Genomic DNA, 19,575 nt, shown 5'->3' with positions numbered 1-19,575 from the left:
TGTTTTCCTCTATTCATTTGACTTAAAGAAGAACGCAGAGCTACAGATGGATACACTTATTTCTTACATCAAATAAGAAACTTGGTGAAAGAAATACACACTTGCGAAATAAAGTTTTATCAAGTCACTTCCACTGGTAAATATTTCTTCAAACTGTCATATAAAATAAAATTAATTTTAGCTTTAACATTTACTTCATTTTAAAGAATTATTTCTTAAATTTGATGACACTAGGGAATCTGTGAAGTCAAAATCATTTGCATGACAATTCCAAAATATTATATACATTTTGCACTTTAAATTCTCCCCCAAGTATGAAGGGCTATATGAGGAGTGACACTGCAACAGAATGAATACAGGAGCAGGTAAGAAAATCCAGCTGTCTTCCATTAAAGTAGACACTGAAGAAAATGGAAAATGGAAAACAATCCCTCTTCTCAGTAAATTGTTTCCATTTGGAAAAGTTGCTTTTCATTAAAAAAAGGTTATAGGTGTTATGGTATAAAGGTCTGTTATTTTTAAATAATTAATAAATATTTATATATTTCTCAATATTAAGTTTTCATATGATAAACATCAAGAGATATATAACCTACATAAAGAAATGTTCAGAGTCCTCAATAATATTTAAGAGTGCGAAGGGGTCCTGAAATCACAAAGTTTAAGAACAGTTATGGTTTACTTTTACATAGTTTAAATAATCTGCAAAGTTGAGTAAACTCCTTACCAAAACTTTACCCAAGTGTTGGGAGGTAGATAATGAGACCAAAATAACAACAGGAAGGTTCCTTAGATCATTCTGATCCCTTTTATCCATGTGCCACCAACTCCTCTACGGTAACCTACTGTCCTAATGCTTATAAAAACCCTAAGGACAACATCTCTTCCCTCACACTTCTTTTTTAGTTTTGGAGACACAGCATCACTCTTAGCTTAAAAAAAAAAAAATTTAAGGCTACTCATTCTCAAAAAACTGATTTTTCTTTTATGCCTTAAGGAACTAGTTTACTAGATTGACACAAGCCTTTGGGATATCATTCCTTGACATTTACCACAGAGAGCTGTAAGCGAAAGGCAAAATTAACTCTCTGATTAACAGCATCATTTTTTATTATGACAGCCAAAGGCTAGAGTTGTTTTGGGAGTACCAACATGGCATACTCTGCTATAAAAAGAAGCGCTCCAAAAATGACAGAAGACAACTTTGGAAAAGTAGCTACTCCTGGAGAAGGGAAAATCAGATCAACAATGGATATACAAATGGCTTCAATTGCATCTGTAAATAAATATATGCACATATATACATACACATGTATATTCATATATATACATGCTCATATATATTCGTGTATATGTATATATACACATGTGTGTATATATATGAGGAGGGAGGTGAGGAGAAGGAAGGGAGGAACTAAATTACACAGCAAAATGAATGGGTGGGTATAAGAAAGTTCATTAGATCATTTTGCTAATCTTTCTATAATATTTCTATAATAAATACAGCCTATGACTATCCCTACATTAGATGTGAGTAAATATAACAAGAGTAAATCTATGGACACCAGGTTCAGTCATCACAAAAGAAATAAAAACTTACATGAAATAAAGCTGTAAAACAAAAAGAAGGAGTCAAATAACAGTATGGATTTAAGGACACCAAACCAACAGCAATGCAGTAAAAAATAATCATGCAGATTATTTTGATTGCAACATGTTACCCTTTTATTCAAATATGAAAAAAATGTTAGTAGACAATATATTAAGAGATTTTTTTTAGAATAAAGACTAGAAAAATCCCCAGACCATTCTCAATGGAAAAGGCAAACACAGAAACATTTACTATGAAAAAGAAGAATTTGAACCTTCATACACAAAAATGACAAATAGACCGTAAAGTGTGTATTACAGATGTTCATTACATTTGAGACCTAAATACATGCACAAGTATGTATGTATGCATGCATGTATGTATATATATGGCATTATAAGTCCATTTTTTGCACATGTCAATATTGGCTCAATTTTATGGAAACTATTACTGTAAAAATCAAAATGCAGTCAGTATGTTCATGTTAATTCTAAAGTGTCTAAGCACTGGGGAAATCTTCATGTGTTTATTCTACAAAAATCTGTTGCACAAAAACCTCATGTTGGCATTAGGAAAATTCTGGAAGCATACCAGAGAACTAGTTAAACAAAGACATGAGCCTTTTATCAAGGAACATACTAGCTCTAGTGAAAAGAGGATAAACAACAAAAACACAAGAAAGGCAGACAACAGTTTTTATACAATTAGTATCAGTTGTACAGACCTTTATAACAAATGCCTCAGGTTTCTAGAGCACTTGGGAGTAATTGGAACTAAGAAGGCAGGTAAAATCAAATCAATCAAAAAGGTAAGGAAGACAAACTATGATATTAGCAGATTACTGCAATTAATAATCGTTCCAAATAATCCAAAACATTAATTCATGGTCATGACTATGCAGTTCGAAATACTTATTAACTTAATAGTAAAAGATATTTTTAAGTATCAAATCTTATCAAATATGTGTTTGGAAAAGTAGAAGTAAGGATGAGTTGGAACCATGGATAAGAGACTTAAAGAAACAGGGAAAAGTGGGAAAAACTGGAAGGGCAAAGAAAAACTGGCAAGCTAATTCCCAAGAGAGGAAGAATAGACTAAAGAAAAAAGAGAAGGGTACTGTTTCTAAATCCCACATTCGTATCCTAGAAACTGAGTTAAACCCTATGTTACAAGGAAACATTTTATATGATTATATATTCACTATCTTTATCCCCTTGCTAGCAAGCCATTTGAATACCCAACCTCAAGGTCCAGCGGCAAGTATATTAGTTTTACTCTGAAACAGTACAGTGACTTATGTAGTCAGGTCTTTGGATTTCATATGCCTTTATCTCCTCTTAGCCCTCTTCTATTTTTTTTTCTTTCTAATAGATTACTTGAGAAGACTGTTCTATTTTATTTCCCTGTTAATACTCTGTGCTATTGTCCCAGAATTCTGTCTCCAAGATATATCAGTGACAATAGATAAAATGTTCTTTGTAATAATATGTATATATAAACATAGTTCAACTAATAATCACATGCTTCTGAGAAAATAACAATGAATTACTAAGAAAGTGTCACCATTACAAATAGTTCAAACAGAGATCTAGAAGAAAAATCAGTTACTATAATGACAAAATCCAAAAATGTTCACAAAAAGTAAGGATATTACTTGGCATGACTAAGCTTTATCTCTGAAACAGATGATATGAAAGTTCAACTACTTCACAAGAACTGAATTCATCTACTTCATCAATATTCTATAATGACTCATAGGTCTTCTGCAGAACACAAGCATTTACTGATATTAAATCCTGATTATTCTTGTGCTACAGGCACTTACTATCTACTTCTTGTATTAAAAACAATGTCAGTATTTTCAAGCCCCTTGAAAAGGCTATTTAAAAAAGAAACAAACAGGGGTGCCTGGGTGGTTCAGTCAGTTGGTTAAGCGTCTGACTCCTGATTTTGGCTCAGGTCACGATCTCACTGTTTGTGGGTTTTTCTTTCGTGCACTGACAGTGCAGAGCCTGCTTGGGATTCTCTGTCTCTTGTCTCCCTCTCTCTGCCCCTCCCCCACTCTCCCTCAGTCTCTCAAAAATAAATAAACATTTTAAAACAAGAAAAAAGAAACAAACAACATAGAGCAATTTTTAAGTTCCACCATAACTGGCTAAAATATAAATATCAATCTTATGTAAGATTATATAACTAAATTTTTCAAAATTAGTTTGATTAAAGGAAGGAGCCCCTGTTCTTACCATTTGGTCCATATAAGAAGCAAAGCACCAAAAGGCATCCACTTCATTTTCCATCACATATAAAAGAGGGGAAAGTAAGTCACTCATTCCCTGAACATACCCTAAGAATAGAAAAAATAAACAAAAAACAATCATGTCTCTGAAAACCTAAGCTTTATGTAATTCTTCTGTGCATATCATTACAATTTCATTTAAAATTTCATCTTTTCTTTGGTTTCAGAAACTGGTAGATATTGACGTCTACCGAGAAAAGAAAACAAACAAGGAGGAAGTCTAGCAATCAGGTAAGAAAGATGAGTTGTCATAGACTGAGATGCCAAGCAGATATATAGCTGCTATTATGTCTTCAGTGTGGTCATCACTATCAAGAGAGGGTAATATTATTAAAAATTAAGGGGTGCGCCTGGGTGACTCAGTCGGTTGTGCATCTGACTCTGGCTCAGGTCATGACCTCACAGTTCGTTAGTTCGAGCCCTGCATCGGGCTCTGTGTTGATGGCCTGGAGGCCGGAACCTGCTTCAGATTCTGTGTCTCCCTCTCTCTCTGCCCCTCTGCCGCTCACACTCTGACTCTCTCTCTCTCAAAAATAAACAAACATTAAAAATTAATGTGCAAAATTACTACAATAAAACAGGAAAGGTGAGAAAAAACCCACAGGAACATCAAATGTAAGTGTATATATTCAAAGGACATTTGAGAAGGACCAGTCAGAAGTAAGGGGGAAAAAAACAAATGAAAAAAGTGTTGTAAAAGTCAAGGGGGGAAAACATTTCAGGGCCCAAGAGTCAACAGCCCCTAATGGCCATGAACAAGCCAAATAAAATAAGAACTTTTAAAAAGGGTCCAACTGCTTTAGCCACCAGATCACTGGTAATCTAAACCAAAAGAAGTACAAAATTATGTATTTCTTTTAAATAGCCCTATCTATGTTCTTCTTGCCTTTCTCTTGTTATTCTATGCACAACCAATGCTAGCAACTGGGTGTAATCCAATCAATACTTTGTACCTGAAACTACCACTCTGACCACCTTTCTCTGGATGTTGCTATAATTCTCAGTCATGACAATTACAGCCCTTGATTAAAAAGAAAAACTGTGAAGTTAAACAATCAGGCCCCTCACTTTAAAAGTCTTGGTTTTGGGGCGCCTGGGTGGCTCAGTCGGCTGAGCGTCCGACTTCAGCTCAGGTCACGATCTCACGGACCGTGAGTTCGAGCCCCGCGTCGAGCTCTGGGCTGATGGCTCAGAGCCTGGAGCCTGCTTCCAGTTCTGTGTCTCCCTGTCTCTCTGCCCCTCCCCTGTTCATGCTCTGTCTCTCTTTGTCTCAAAAATAAATAAACGTAAAAAAAAAAAAAAATTTTTTTTTTAAATAAAAAAAATAAAAAAATAAAAGTCTTGGTTTTGCTTCTCACCTGAACGTGTCAAGCTTACTTTTTAGTTCCACCTTATAAAACTCTTTAACTCTTTAAAACTCTTATAAAACAATTTTCTTAACTGTTTCACAATGGATTTCAGATTTAAGACACATTCTTGAACCAACAAAGGGACAAAAGTTCATATGAAACCTTTTTACATACAGATTATCATTCAACTTTGGTAACTTTGGTACATCTGTTAAAGTTACTTACAGATTTTTTTCTAATAGTAGCTTGAAGTCATGGAAAATATAGTCTTTCATGTGCAAGTCCAAAGCTTACATTCTTACCATTCACAAAAATCTATGTGCACTGAAGCCATTAAAAGTATATATTTTAAAAGGGAAGAGGGTATTTCTGCTAGAAATGATTTACAATTCTACACCTCTCTTCCTTATTTTGGAATAAAACTTTTAACAAAGGACTTCAGGAAGCATATAGGCCAGAGTCTCTTGAGAAAACTTCTGATCAGAGATATAACAGAGAGACAACTCAGATCACTTCGGGATCACCTTACTATCTCTATCTGCTCTGAGCCTTGCCCTATCATCTACTCCTATGTTCCTATCAACCTAGGTCTACATGATACCCTGTGGAAAAGTATGGCTCTACTTGCATTAGCACGAAAGAACACTTGGGTTGCCATGGTGGGCATCCGATTACACTACCAGACAACAAAGTTACCAAAATATTTGGAGAAAAGTGCCAGGGAAAATTGGCATATGATATGATATCTAAATGTAAGTATTTCTACAAGTTTATCACAGGCTTTTTAAAAATCCTGCACCCTTGTGATGATTAGCTTTATCTCTCAACTTGGGTGGGCCTCAGGACACTCGGATGCCTGGTTAAACATTATTTCTGTGAACGTCCTGAAAGTGTTTCCAGAAAAGATTAGCATCTGAATTGGTGAACTGATGAAAACAGATGCCGGCCCCGCCCTGCCCCCCACTGTGGGCGGACACCATTCAGTCCATGGAGAGCCTGAGCAGAACAAAAAGATGGAGGAAGGTGGAATGTGCTCTCGCAATAGCTACTTGAATTGGGACAGTGATCTTCTCCTGCCTTTTACAGCTCCTGGTTCTCATGCCTGCAGATCTGAACTGGCATCTGCACCACTGGCTCTCCTGCTCTCAGGCTTTCCTGGGTCTCCAGCTTGCAGACAGCAGACTGTGGGACTTCTCAGTCTCTAGAATCGTGTGAGCCTACACCTCAGAAGAAATCACCTCAGAAGAAATCTTTTTCTTTTCTTTCTCTCCCTCTTTCTCTCTCTGGATATATATGTTAAAATATGTAAGAATATATATATAAACACAAAAAATACATAAACATACAGAATCTTAATGGTTCTGTTTTCCTGCAGAACCCTAATAAAAACACTTTTAAAAGAGTAAGTGGGTTAGAAGGAAGACTAAATTGTTATCATCAGAACTTCTCTAGATGGCACTGACACAGTGAAAGCAATGACCAACATAAAGGCTAAACCAGGGGTGCCCGGGTGGCTCAGTTGGTTAAGCCTCTGATTTCGGCTCAGGTTGTGATCTCACGGTCTGTGGGTTCGAGCCCCACGTCAGGCTCTGTGCTGACCGCTCAGAGCCTGGAGCCTGCTTCTGATTCTTTGTCTCCCTCTCTCTCTGCCCCTCCCCAACTAGCGCTCTCTCTCTCTCTCTCTCTCAAAAGTAAATAAACATTTAAAAAAAATTTTTTTTTAATGCTAAACCAGTTAGAGTATGAAAGAAATTTGATCTGAATTCAGCAAAGTGCAAAAGAGTACTTCACTGGGTCTGACTGTATACAGTCTATAATAAAAATATTTCGAAGTGTGCTATTCAAAAGATTTACCAAGTACCTCTCGTCTAGAAAAAAAAAGTGCTTTATTATATAGTTATAATGAATGACAATTTCTAAGAAGTTTATTTAATCATTTAAGTCTTCAGCTTTCATATGAGATCACTACCATATTTCTTATACAAGTCTTAGCTGAAGCAAGTAGTCAAATTAATCTTCATACTCTAGTTGCTTTTAATCTATTTTATTTTATACATGATGTTCTTTGGGGTATGTCATGAGTTGCGGGGGTGGAATTAATGTACAAATTCCTTTTAATTAAAGAAAGATTAAAGCTATTTAAATTAGCATTCAGTGACACTAAGATCCTGCAGTAGTGCTGACTGATGCACATCTTAATCAGCACTACTACAATTTCGCAAGTAGTTCTCTAAAATTATCTCCGCAGCAAATTTCTTTCAGAGGGGGGTGGGCATGAGAAATGAACTCCTTATCCTAGCACACACTTTCTTACACTGCAAAGAAAAAAATCACCTACATATAGGTCAATTTCCAGGTTAACTGAACCTCAGCCCTTAGGGTATCAAATACAAAATATTAGAGGTGGAAATCATTTTTTTTAATTAGACACTCTCTGCCTTCTTACATACGGTATTTCAAATATAATTTAATGTTTTATTGGTTATTTAGGATCATCATCATGTACATACACCATTAAAAAAGATATCTCCCAAGAAACATCCTAAGTGTAGTGCCTTTGCACTAACGAAAAATTATTCTTGAGTTCTTCTGTCTGCTTTTGGTAATTTTTGTCTCCTTCCTCACTATTCATGATGTTGTATTCAATGTAAATATACCTATACCTCATCTATATGGTCTATGAAGCCAAACAACTCAATATGACAGAATTACTTACGAGAGTAAATTTACAACAGCCCAGGTTACTTTGCCATGAGTAAAAGTCAAGAAATTTGGTCCACTGCTTTATGAAAACTACACTGATTTCTCACAAGGCCAGAGTTCTTAACAGGAACCTTGACTATGTTTCAGATAACTTAGGTACTTGCCCAGAAAGAACGAGGGATTAATAGAGACAAATGAAGACAGTAATTTATACAGTTAGCTGGACTACGCCCTGAAAAAACTGAGCATTCAGGAACTCCTACGAATATGCATGAATTCCTATCTCAAAATTATCATCTGACAGTAGAGGGCAATGCCTCCATTCCCTAAGACAATGGTCCTATTCCCTACAGTAAAATGGCAATGGGTCAGTGTGGTGGATGTATAGAGGTGAAAATGCCAGCCTGAAAATAAAGACCTGGGTCTCTACTCCAGTCCAATATTCACTACTTGTACAACCTTGAGTCACTCTCTGAATCAATATAACCTTATAAAATCGGAATGATTTCCCCACTTCTTTGAAAGGCTGCTATGAGAGTCAAAATCAAGTATGACAGCATTCTCTAACCTGAAAAGCACTACTCTACCAATAGGTTTTCAATGATCCAATTTGAGGCTCATTATTTGAGGTGATAGATAGGACTAAATTTTACATTTTAAAGATAAATCTGTTTTTCCATTTACTTTCACCAAAGAGGCTGATGCCTCAAGATCCACAGAGTTTACATCTTCCCCTAACATATAAAAGAAGCCAAGAGGAATTTACATAGACACAAACAGTGAAGAAAATGTACCACAATTCAAGGCTCACTTGGGTTTAATACATTAAATATCTAATTACCTTTTCCAAAACCTTTTCAAGCTCTACTAAAATAATCTGGAAACCATCTATTTCCACCATTCTCTACTTGGAAGTTACTCACATGGTAGACAACTCAGAAACTTATCCATTACTTATACTTACTTACTTGCTTAGAGAATCTGTTCGTCCTTTAAAGAAACAACTCAAGTTCTCTTATCCCTTAAAATATCGATTCCTTGTATTTTCTACTCTTATCATCCCTTCCCCATGCAAGCTGCAACTGCCCCTCTCAGCCTGTCTTTCTAACCCATTCTTGGCAGGAAACACAGTTATCAAGAAAAGAGAGTGAAGTTCTACATGGCCTAGATAATTATCTGCATGGCTTGCCCAAGACATCACATCAGTATTTTCCTTCACAAAGTAGAAAAGTTTTCCAAATAAAAGTTCCCAAACTTTCTCAGTTCACAGACTTCTTAACATCTAAGTAATTTTTTTCCAAAGCACTCCTCAGCTCAAGAAAATAACTAACACTTCCATTTATTAAGTAGTTAGATCCAAACAACTTAATATCTATTTATGTCCTAAGAACTCAGCACCTGTTGGGCACTACACTATTTCTCAAACCTTGGAATCCAATTGGAAACCACCATTCCCATTTCCTGTCCCTCATCTATTTTCACACAGTACTTGCTGAATCACACAGCAAGGCCTGAAGCCCTGCTTTGCAAAACTAACTTCATCAGGAGGAATGTGACCATCTAATGTTGAAACTCTGAACTACTTTAGCTAGGACTTACAGCAGTACCCTACAGAGTTCATGATCTCTCTCAAAAATTTAAAATATCCCACATTGTCCCACGAGTATGCTGTGACAACCCTGTGCTCTTCAGTGCACAATTTGGGAATCACAGCCTTCTAAGTTTCCAGTCCAGTAGAACAATCCCTACAGAAACTAGCCCACAGAGCTGTTACATACATCTAATAGGTTCATAAATTTAAATTCTAAAATAAATATACATAAATCTTTCTAAATTAGGATGTCAGAGGAGAACTTACCTAAATCAAAATCGTACATACAGTAGGTCATCAAAATGTCATGAAGCAAAATCAACCCTGGATTATCTTGGCCTTCATAAAACTTGTTTGTTCGATCTGTTCTGTTAACATCTTTTTCTGAGGAGGAAAATCATCACATATTTGAAAACCTTTCAAAAAACAGATTCTTATAAAGCTTACCTCTTACAAGAACAAAATTCTTCTTGGTACTAATTTCACTCTCTTGCCAATCTTTCACTTAATGAAAAAAAAATCATCAAATTCTATTTCAGATATGCAATAAAGTAACATTTTGGAATACTTTTTCAAAAATCGGTCCACTTCCTTATGGGTATACTTTCAAATATTTCTCAATTCTTATCTAAACATAGAAATTTTTTAATAGTAGAAAACACTTTTAATTAATTAAAAGCAATACCAAGTAATAATTCACATTAGTTAGCAATAAAACTGCCAGTCATGAATGCATGTGATAGGCCATATTATCTGAAAATGGTAATAAAAAAAGCTCTTAGGCAATCAAGTGTAATCAAAGAGATTTGTTTCATTCATATCTGCTTCATTCATTATCAACTTCTTTGTCATGTTCCATAATCATCTTCAGGACGAATGACTTCCTTATTCTCATATATACATTATTCAATTTATATGTTAGTATAAACAATATGTATTAATTTTGAAAAAATGAAAACCCACATTTTGCTGGAAATGATTTCATGACACTGAAAACAGATTTGGAAGCTTTACCACGAGCATACCCCAAACTGTACTGACAATTCAATTCCCAAACACTGATACTAGCAAATGCAGCTAATTGTGAAAGGCTTTACTAACGGTCTTCCCCAAACGAATCCCTCAGTAAATTAAAAAATAATTTACAGAAATTCAAAATGATTAATTTATTCTATAACCAATTCTGTTTAAAAGTTATAACTGACCTCTCCCCACTGCACTCCACCCCTTTAAACTGAATAAATTGAAAACACTGTCCATACAGATACTCCCGCTTTTCAGAAGTTTGCATTACACCACTTCACTTTTACAAAAGACCTACGTTAGTACCCGTTTTCACTAACCAAAAGAAATCCGAAGAGGATTTTCACTTTTCCAAAAAACGTCCAGAAGCAAAAATAACATTCAACAGGCAGCATGCACCCTGGGCAGCCAGATGGGTCCCGCCAAGCTCTTTTCCCAGGACTTACCCTCAATCATCCATAGCTTTGAACTGTGTCTGTGAGCATCTGTGCTTTATCGTAATTTATTTTGTGTATCTATTAGCAAGATGTGTCCTAAGGTATCAAAAAAGTCTAAAAGAGGTTATTTTTGGGGTGTGGGAATCCTTAAGAAATCTTTCATATAAGCTAATAGTAATTGTTTCTTTGCTTTATGCCATTTAGGCTTATGAAAGGTCTCATAGGAACGCTCTACTTTCAGATAGCTGGGTAAACCTGTACTTGTGAAGAGATGCGGAGGTATTTTACAACCAAGTAGAATCTAACAAATAGAAGATGACATGAGTTTATATTCTATAAGGGCATTTTTTAAAAATATTAGAATATTATAGCTTTCTATTAAAATATACTACATTAGGGGCGCCTGGGTGGCTCAGTCGGTTGGGCGGCCGACTTCGGCTCAGGTCATGATCTCGCGGTCCGTGAGTTCAAGCCCCGCGTCGGGCTCTGTGCTGACAGCTCGGAGCCTGGAGCCTGTTTCAGATTCTGTGCCTCCCTCTCTCTGACCCTCCCTCGTTCATGCTCTGTCTCTCTCTGTCTCAAAAATAAATAAACGTTAAAAAAAAAATTTTTTTTTAAATATACTACATTAGATTTAATAAAACCAAGTATATATCTATAGAATTGTGGAACCGTTTATCAAACAAATAAGGAAAAGCAATACCAAAGAAAGCATAATAAATGTAAAATTTCATTTAAAAACATCAAAATGGTTCGGTCTCAAACAGGTACATAAGTTTATTTTTTTTATTAACTCAAGCACAATTTATACAGTCATAACAATAATATAGAATATATCTGCCTTAATAGGGGTTTTAAATGTGGTAAAAAATTATTTATACCCTCATGAAGTGTATTTCTTTCCTCTTGTATATTTAGAAGTGACATACCAGGCAGAAAACAAAAAGGGATCAAAAGTGATATATAAAAGTATTTTATAAGGGAAGTACTTCTAGAAACTAATTTTCTAGAAAGAAAATTAGTAAGTTTAAAAAAAAAAAAACCCTCGTTAAAACCAACTCTCCATTTAACTTATTATGGCTAAAAAAGACTGAAGCAAAACACAACCACCCCAACAGATCCCACTTTACATTTGCCATCAGTAACCTCATGTGGGCCCCTAATTCTGCCTGGCACTCATGCTCTATTTCCTTCATCCATTCTCTGTCCCCATTCATAGAACTACTTTACATCTTCTCTATCTTTAAGCTTCCAACATGGTATATTCTCCGAACTCTAGCTCTTAGATGAACACCTTGCTTCTTATTTCTGAGAAAACAGAAGTTATCCAAGGAGAACTTCCATAGGATTCTACTATTTTAACCACATAACTGCATTTGTATTCACACAGTCCCCTTCTCTCCTATCACTCTAAATGAGCTTCCAAGATCGTGGCTAAGTCCAACCCCTCCTCTTGTGCGTGAAATCCATACTCTACTGGCTACCCAAGGACGCTGCTCTAGTAATTCTTGTCTCCCTCTCCAGTTTCATGAGTTTTTCTTACATAGTTTTCAACCATACTATTGTTTCTCTTTTCATAAAAACCTTACTTAACCACACTTTTCCCTTGAATGGCATCCCATTCTGTCTCCGTTTAGAGCAAAACTTCTTGAAAGAGCTGTATATATTGTCTCCAAATCCACTCCTCCCGTTTCCTCCTGAACTCACTCCAATCAGGTTATCACTTCACCAAAACCTCTCTAATCAAAATCTCTAGTGATCTCAATACCTTGTGCAATGGTCAACCCAAGTCTTCATCTCACTTGACATCCTAGTTACTCCTTGTTGAAATACTTTTTTCACTTGACTTCTGGTCAAAACTCTCAGGTTTTCCCTCTTTTTTTCTCTGGCTCTTTTCTCGGTCTGTTTTGCTGATTTCTCCTAATTGTTCCTGTTTATAAGTTAAAGTACTACCTCAGAAGGGTGCCTGGGTGGCTCAGTCTCTTAAGCATCTGACTTTGGCTCAGGTCATGATCTCACAGCTCTTGAGTTCGAGCCCTGAGTCAGGCTCTGTGCTGACAGCTCAGAGCCTGGAGCCTGCTTTGGATTCTGTCTCCCTTCCCCTTCCAGCTCGTGCTCTATCTCAAAAGTAAACAAAAAATTTTTTTAATAAAAAAAAAAAAAATAACGTACTACCTCAGAGCTCAGTTCTTGGATCCCTCCTTTTCTAAATACACCACTCCTTTGGCAATGTCATCTAGTCCTCCACCATCTATATGCTGATGACCTCTACATTTTTATCTCCAGCCCCCTTCTCTCCCCTAAATTCTAGCCCTATACATATAATTCCAACTCTACATTTTAATGTATCAACATCCAATAGGCAGTTTCACACTTAACATGTCCAATAAGTTCCAAATATTTCCTTTCAAACTTGATTCTCTCACAGTTTTCCGTGTCTTAATTAAAAACCTACAATTCCATTCCTCTGGTTACTCACTTTAAAAACTTTGGAGTCATTCTTGAGTCTTTGCTCTCCTTGTCTGACACAGATACATACGTGTGTGTGTGTGTGTGTGTGTGTGTGTGTGTGTGTCAAACTTTCAAAATACATATAGAAACCAACGCTGAGATCTCCCATCCATTCATTCCATGCCACCCCTCCCATTCACTTCAATCTAGAGAGCTACATGGGTCTCCTCTTTGCTCTTCTTCAAACATGTGGAGGTCCTGAAGGACAAACAAGTCTAGACCATGCTGTTCCCCTCTGCCCAGATGCCCTTCATCCAGATAGCTGCATGACATACACTCTCTGCTTCTTCAAGTCTCTATTCAAATCTCACTCAACTGCTAGTGCTCTGTATCAACCATCATCTCTTGCCTAAATTATACCAATAGCCTCACATGATCTATTTCCACCCCTGCCCCCCTACAGCTATTCTCCAAACGGTAGCCAGAGTGATTTGTTTAAAGGTCGTATCACTCCTGCTAAATATCCTCCAGTGCTTCCCATCACACTCAGAGGAAAAGCTTATGTCTTTACAAAGAACTACAAGGCTCTATGTGATCTGTACCTATTCCTTCATTGTTTCCTCTCTGAACTTCTTACTTTCTATACTCTACCCCAGCTCATTCTAACCACACTTACCTCCCTGCTGTACTTCAAACATGCAGAGAACCTGGGGTGAAAACCAGTCTTAATATACGTTGTTCCTTTCTACTTGGACTGCCCTTCACCTAGATATCAGCATAGCTCACTCTTCCCCTTTTTCAAGTTTCTACTCAAATACCACTTTTTCAATAAAAGCCTTTTCAGGTCACCCACATTAAAACTGCAACATGACCAATAAACTTCCTAACATCTTGCCTGTCTGATTTTTCTACTTAGCACTTATCACTAACATACCACATGTTACTTATCTTGTTTACTGTCTGTTCTTCCCCACAAGGATAACAGCTCCTTGAGGGTAAGTCTTTTGTCTGTTTTGTTCACTCATGAATACCCAATGCCTAGGGGAGGGCCTAGTACATAAAGGCACTAAGTAAATATTTATTGAATGAATGAATGTATGAATGTTTAAAATAAAATGTGATTTTAAAAAAGATCCCTAGCGATTCTAACATGCAGCCAAAGTTAGAAACCAGTGCTGTAAAGACCAGGATTCCTGGGCCTTCTTATCTGCCTTCCCCCCCCCCCCACCCCCCACAAATGATATCATCCATTCCCGAGGATGTTTATACTGATAATATCCAAATTTATATCTCCTACCCAGACTGTTGCAGATTACTCAACTAGCCCCTTGACATTCCATTTGTATATCTCACTATAAGGTATATAAGTTATATCTAATTCCATTTCACCATCCCCCATTCTCTTCATCACCATAAGTAGCACCACCAACTGGCCAATTTCTTTAGTCAAGAAATGTAGTCCCATCCTAAATTCTCTTCTTCTTCATACCCCACATTTAATACATCAGAAAGTCTTATCGATTGCATCACCAAAATATAAGTTGAATCCACTTACTTATCTACATTTCCACTACTACCATCTCTTAGAGTTCTCTACTAATTGGTCTCCCTGTTCCTACCTGTACCTTGACAATCCATTTTTCCATAGAGCAGAAATACTGATTTTAAAATACAAATAAAATGGTCTTACTCAAAATGCTCCAATAGTTTCTTTTCATACTTAAAATCCAACACGTTGGCACTAACCACAAGATCTACAGCTTACCTGTGTATTTTTTAATAAAATGAATTTATACCAAAGAAAACAACAACAACAACAAAAAGCTTTTGGCAACCTTTCCCCAAAAAATACTTTTGAGAAAAAGTACTATGGAAAAAGAATCCTTTAAAACCAACTTATTATATATACTTCTACTGGTAGAAAGTATGGTACAGTTGAAAAGTAACTGAATTAAGAATCAGATCTGAGTATGAATGAGTCTGGGCTATGGAACTAACTAGACAGAAGACTGAAGACAATTTACTAACATTTTCTGGGCTTCAAGTCTGTTATCTGCTGAACTAAAAATGAAAAAACTGGATGAAAGTATGCCTCAATTCTTTTGATTTGAAATGTTTACATTTTTCCTCCAAACTCCTTGAAGTGAGAATAAGACACAAGAAAGATTGAGAATTATCAGAACCATTATCACTGATCCCTAACAAAAAAAAAAAAAAAAAAAAAAAAAAGGAAGATGACATAGCATGTGGAAAGAAAAGGCTTAATTAAGGGGTGCCTGGCTGGCTCAGTTGGGGGTAGCACACAACTCTCAATCTCGAGGTTGTGAGTTTGAGACCCACGCTGGGTAAAAAGATTACTTACTTATTTATATTAATAAAGACATACATACACACACACTTAAAAAAAAAAAAAAAAAGAAAAGAAAGAAAAGTTACTTAATCTGTAAGATCCCTTCCAGTTCAAATATTTTATGTTCAAGCAGGAAAAAACAGTCCATTACCATTTTTTCCTACTGAAAGTGAAAACAGCAGGGGACTTCAGTTGGAAACTTCAGATAATTCCATGCCTCAAGATCCCCAACCTTCTGAGATAACTGGAGGAAGGACACAGTTTATTCCAGTATAATTTATTTTTTTGAAAAATAAATTCTTTTACAGCCAAAAGTACTGGGGTACCCAGCTGGCTTAGTCAGAGGAGCATGCAACTCTTGACCTCAGGGTTGTGAGTTCAATCCCCATGTTGGGTAGAGATGACTTACATGAACAAATGAAAACTTTATAATCCAAAGTACTATTACCAAAAAGATCTCATCATTTGTCTTTATGTCTTTACAAAAGCTACCAAATTGTTTATGTTGGGCTTTCTAACTATAATTTGTAGAGATTTTCTTCTTCCATGGGAAGGTGATGTTGAACATGGTGGTAAAAACATTCCCCATCTTTATTTGTGAAGCTATAAATAAATCCAAAAGCAATATAAGAATTTAAAAAGTAAATTCCACTACTATCCAAAGCTATCCTAAAATTATGTAGAGGCTAGCTAACAAGATAGTTAAGAGCACTGAAACTGGGTTCTGCTCTTATTAAATCATGTGACCTTGGACAAGTCAATTATACTTTCAATGGTTCAGTTTTCTGTAAAATGGAGATTATCAACTTAAAACTTTAAGACATGTACAGAAGTATCTATGTATTCTTTCAATAACTTACACCAACCTGGCCTTTATCATAAGAGCTAGATGACCCAGTACTTACTCTCTGGAAATAAGTCTAATTCCTTTGATGTAAAATTCTGTCAAACATCTCTTTTTTATGAAATAGTTATTCCTAGATGAATTCTTATTCAATTCTCAAACATTAACAAACATTTACTATCTGAAGTCATTTATTAAAAAAATGAATTATATGCATATTTAGAGATGGTCTGGAGAGACACAAATCAATGTCTATCAACTATAGTTATCTCTGCATGACAGAAACAAAACCAATCTTTATTTTCTTCTTTTTGCTTATCTGTAGTTCCTAATTTTTCTATAATAGACACACTGTTTTTTGTAATAAGGGAGACAATTTAATAAAATTAATTAAATAAGCAAATAAAGTTAAACACTTTTTAAAATTCACATTTTAGAACTGAAAATGAAATATATCAGTACTTATAATGACTGAATTCATATCCTATTAGAAAAGGAACAACCAAGAACATCAAATAAATATTCTAATGTACTCTCCAATTCTGAGATCTCTTTTGAGCCCTACTCTGTAGCATATATTTCACTTCTTAAATCCTACCAAGACTTCAATGTAAACTGCTCTCATGCATTTTTAAAATTAGGAAAAAATTACCGATAAGACTTCTATAATCTCTTAACCTCGAATTTCTCTTCTCTTGTTCCTCACTGACAGATTTCCACTGTAGTTTCATCCTGAAGTATTCATCACTACAGGAGACAATTTATACCAAAAAAAGCTATTAGAATACTATATTTTTAAAAATTCTAATTGGGTTTTTGTATAAACAATGTATCAAAGCATTTATGATGCTAGTCAGATGTGAGGTTATAAATGATAGTAAAATGTTTAAAGTTATGATACATGAGTGAAAACAAAGGAAAAATAACCTTATATTTACCATAAACTTTACTTAAACTACTAGAATATTTACGTATGATTTTAAGAAAGCATTTACCTTAATCCTTAATATGATACCTAAAATTATTCTAGTTATTAAATATTTTAACCACTAAAGTTTCTGAATAATTACAAATACAAATCTATAAATTATTTTTTTAATCTGACCTAAGAGTTCCATTTTTCAATCAGTTTTTGCACAAACTTGTTAATGTGAAATATCTTAGGAGGACTGCAAAGGTGTTGAAAGAGAAAGGATGGTCTGAAAATTTAAATACGCACATAAAGATTCAGAGTGAGCTTTAAATCAAAGGCTAAACTGATGAACTGGGAATATGAAGGGTACCTGGAAAGTTCACCTCTGTTTCTTTTCAAGACTGAGAAATTACTTAGAGAAACACTCTTCCAAAAAAAATGAAAGATTAGTTTATGTTACAAGAGCACGAGGGAAATAAAGGTAATTAACCTAAATGGTAAATACACTTCTTATGGGCCATTTTTATAATTTCATAATAAATTGTAAAACTTAATCAAGATGAATGATGTATTTAAAAATCCATATCTTATTTTTCATTTATGCAAAATGCTTTTATAAAGGAAGTGGAATTTTTTTTTGCCATCTTTCTACATATTCACCAACACAACTGCAATGTTTGAAATGACTAGTTTGAAATAACTACAGGGCTCATAATTTTTCAATTAAAAAGATGAAAATAAGATTATTTTCCCATACCTTCATCTATTTCAAATAGTCATCTAGAAGCACTATACGAATTTGTACGAGTGAATTATTTTAATTTCTTTGATGACAAAAGACCTTACTTACGTTCTTTGTTTTTGTAATTGAGTTCTTTCCTCCTTGGTACTGTCCCAAGGAAAATAGCCCAGAAGAAATTTCCATGCCTGCTTTCTCAATGCATGACTAAGTCCCTAAAGAAAACATGCATATTAAACGCATTCGTAAAAAGTATGCAATACTTTTAAGTTCACAAAACTTGCATATAAATACACAGTAAGACTAATATTTAAAAGATAGTTTTATATATAAAAATAGCTCAATTCAATGAATACTACACCTTGTTCCTGACCTCCAGATTCAGACGATGTTAAGTAGCTGCCAGAAAGCTTCAACAATGCAGAGTATACATTAGATTACATAGAAGTCAGAGGGACTGATTAGTCTTTCTAAGTCCAATCTTACTAGATAAGGAAACTACCACTGGGGTACATATATGCCTCCTTCACATAACCCACAGAACTTCAAGTAAAGAAGACTATCTTTCCCTAGACTTAATGGTATCTTCCCCCACTCAACCCTCAGGGACATCAAAGGGACTTCACTCTGTCCTACAGGGATTATAAGACGTCATTTATCAAAAAGGAATTCATTCCCTGACTCCCCAAACACCTCCCATAAAGAAAGAAAACTTAAATATCAGCAGTTTCAAGTATCATCCCTATTAAGGTATTTACCCCTCTAAATATCATCTGCTTCATATTATCGACATTTAAAATTCTTCCTTCAGAATCAATGTTCTTAGTCCACTCTTCCAGGGATACTGGCTCTCTCCTTTGAACAACAGGTCGTTCTCCCAAATCAATCTAAATTAAGAAAATAAGGAATGAGGAGTACACTTTTTTAACCAGTGAAATGAAATAAAGGTATATAAAAATTAAATACCATTTATTACTGACATGATTTTTAACATTTCTAATATCTTCCTTTATTTTCCAATGTTCAACTTATGAACTATAACAGCATTCCATACATTTTCCTTCCCACTAAACATATAAATAACAGGGTTATAAATTCAGAGATAGGAGTACATTTGCAATTTTGAGTTTCAATTATGTAAGTATAAAACATTCAACATGTAAATTCCTTAAGAGACCCTTCAAATTAAATGGTATGCGATATTATTTAAAAAGACAGTACTATTCCACTAATCATATTCTAAAATTAGCTTTTCTTCCAAACTAAAATTTGTAGCTCTCAGAAGTGA

The 19,575-nt window shown here is 35.2% G+C and overlaps 1 protein-coding gene across 6 annotated transcripts in view; it reads right to left on the bottom strand.

Moving 5' to 3' along the window:
• The window catches only part of TBC1D15 (TBC1 domain family member 15), a 100,904-nt gene that overhangs the window by 7,670 nt on the left and 73,659 nt on the right, over positions 1–19,575 (bottom strand). For all 6 annotated transcript variants that reach the window (XM_042992758.1, XM_042992762.1, XM_042992759.1 and 3 more), the window contains 5 exons: positions 19,046–19,174; positions 18,399–18,502; positions 17,288–17,382; positions 9,798–9,914; positions 3,835–3,935 (listed from right to left, as the gene is read on the bottom strand). In XM_042992758.1, coding sequence (XP_042848692.1) covers positions 3,835–3,935; positions 9,798–9,914; positions 17,288–17,382; positions 18,399–18,502; positions 19,046–19,174 — 546 coding nt within the window. The remainder of the gene's footprint in view (positions 1–3,834; positions 3,936–9,797; positions 9,915–17,287; positions 17,383–18,398; positions 18,503–19,045; positions 19,175–19,575) is intronic.

This window comes from Panthera tigris, chromosome B4, assembly GCF_018350195.1.
Source record: "Panthera tigris isolate Pti1 chromosome B4, P.tigris_Pti1_mat1.1, whole genome shotgun sequence".
Classification (NCBI taxonomy): Eukaryota; Metazoa; Chordata; class Mammalia; order Carnivora; family Felidae; genus Panthera; species Panthera tigris.
The sequence above is the reverse complement of the archived record's forward strand: the minus strand, read 5'-3'. Positions and strand labels throughout refer to the sequence as shown.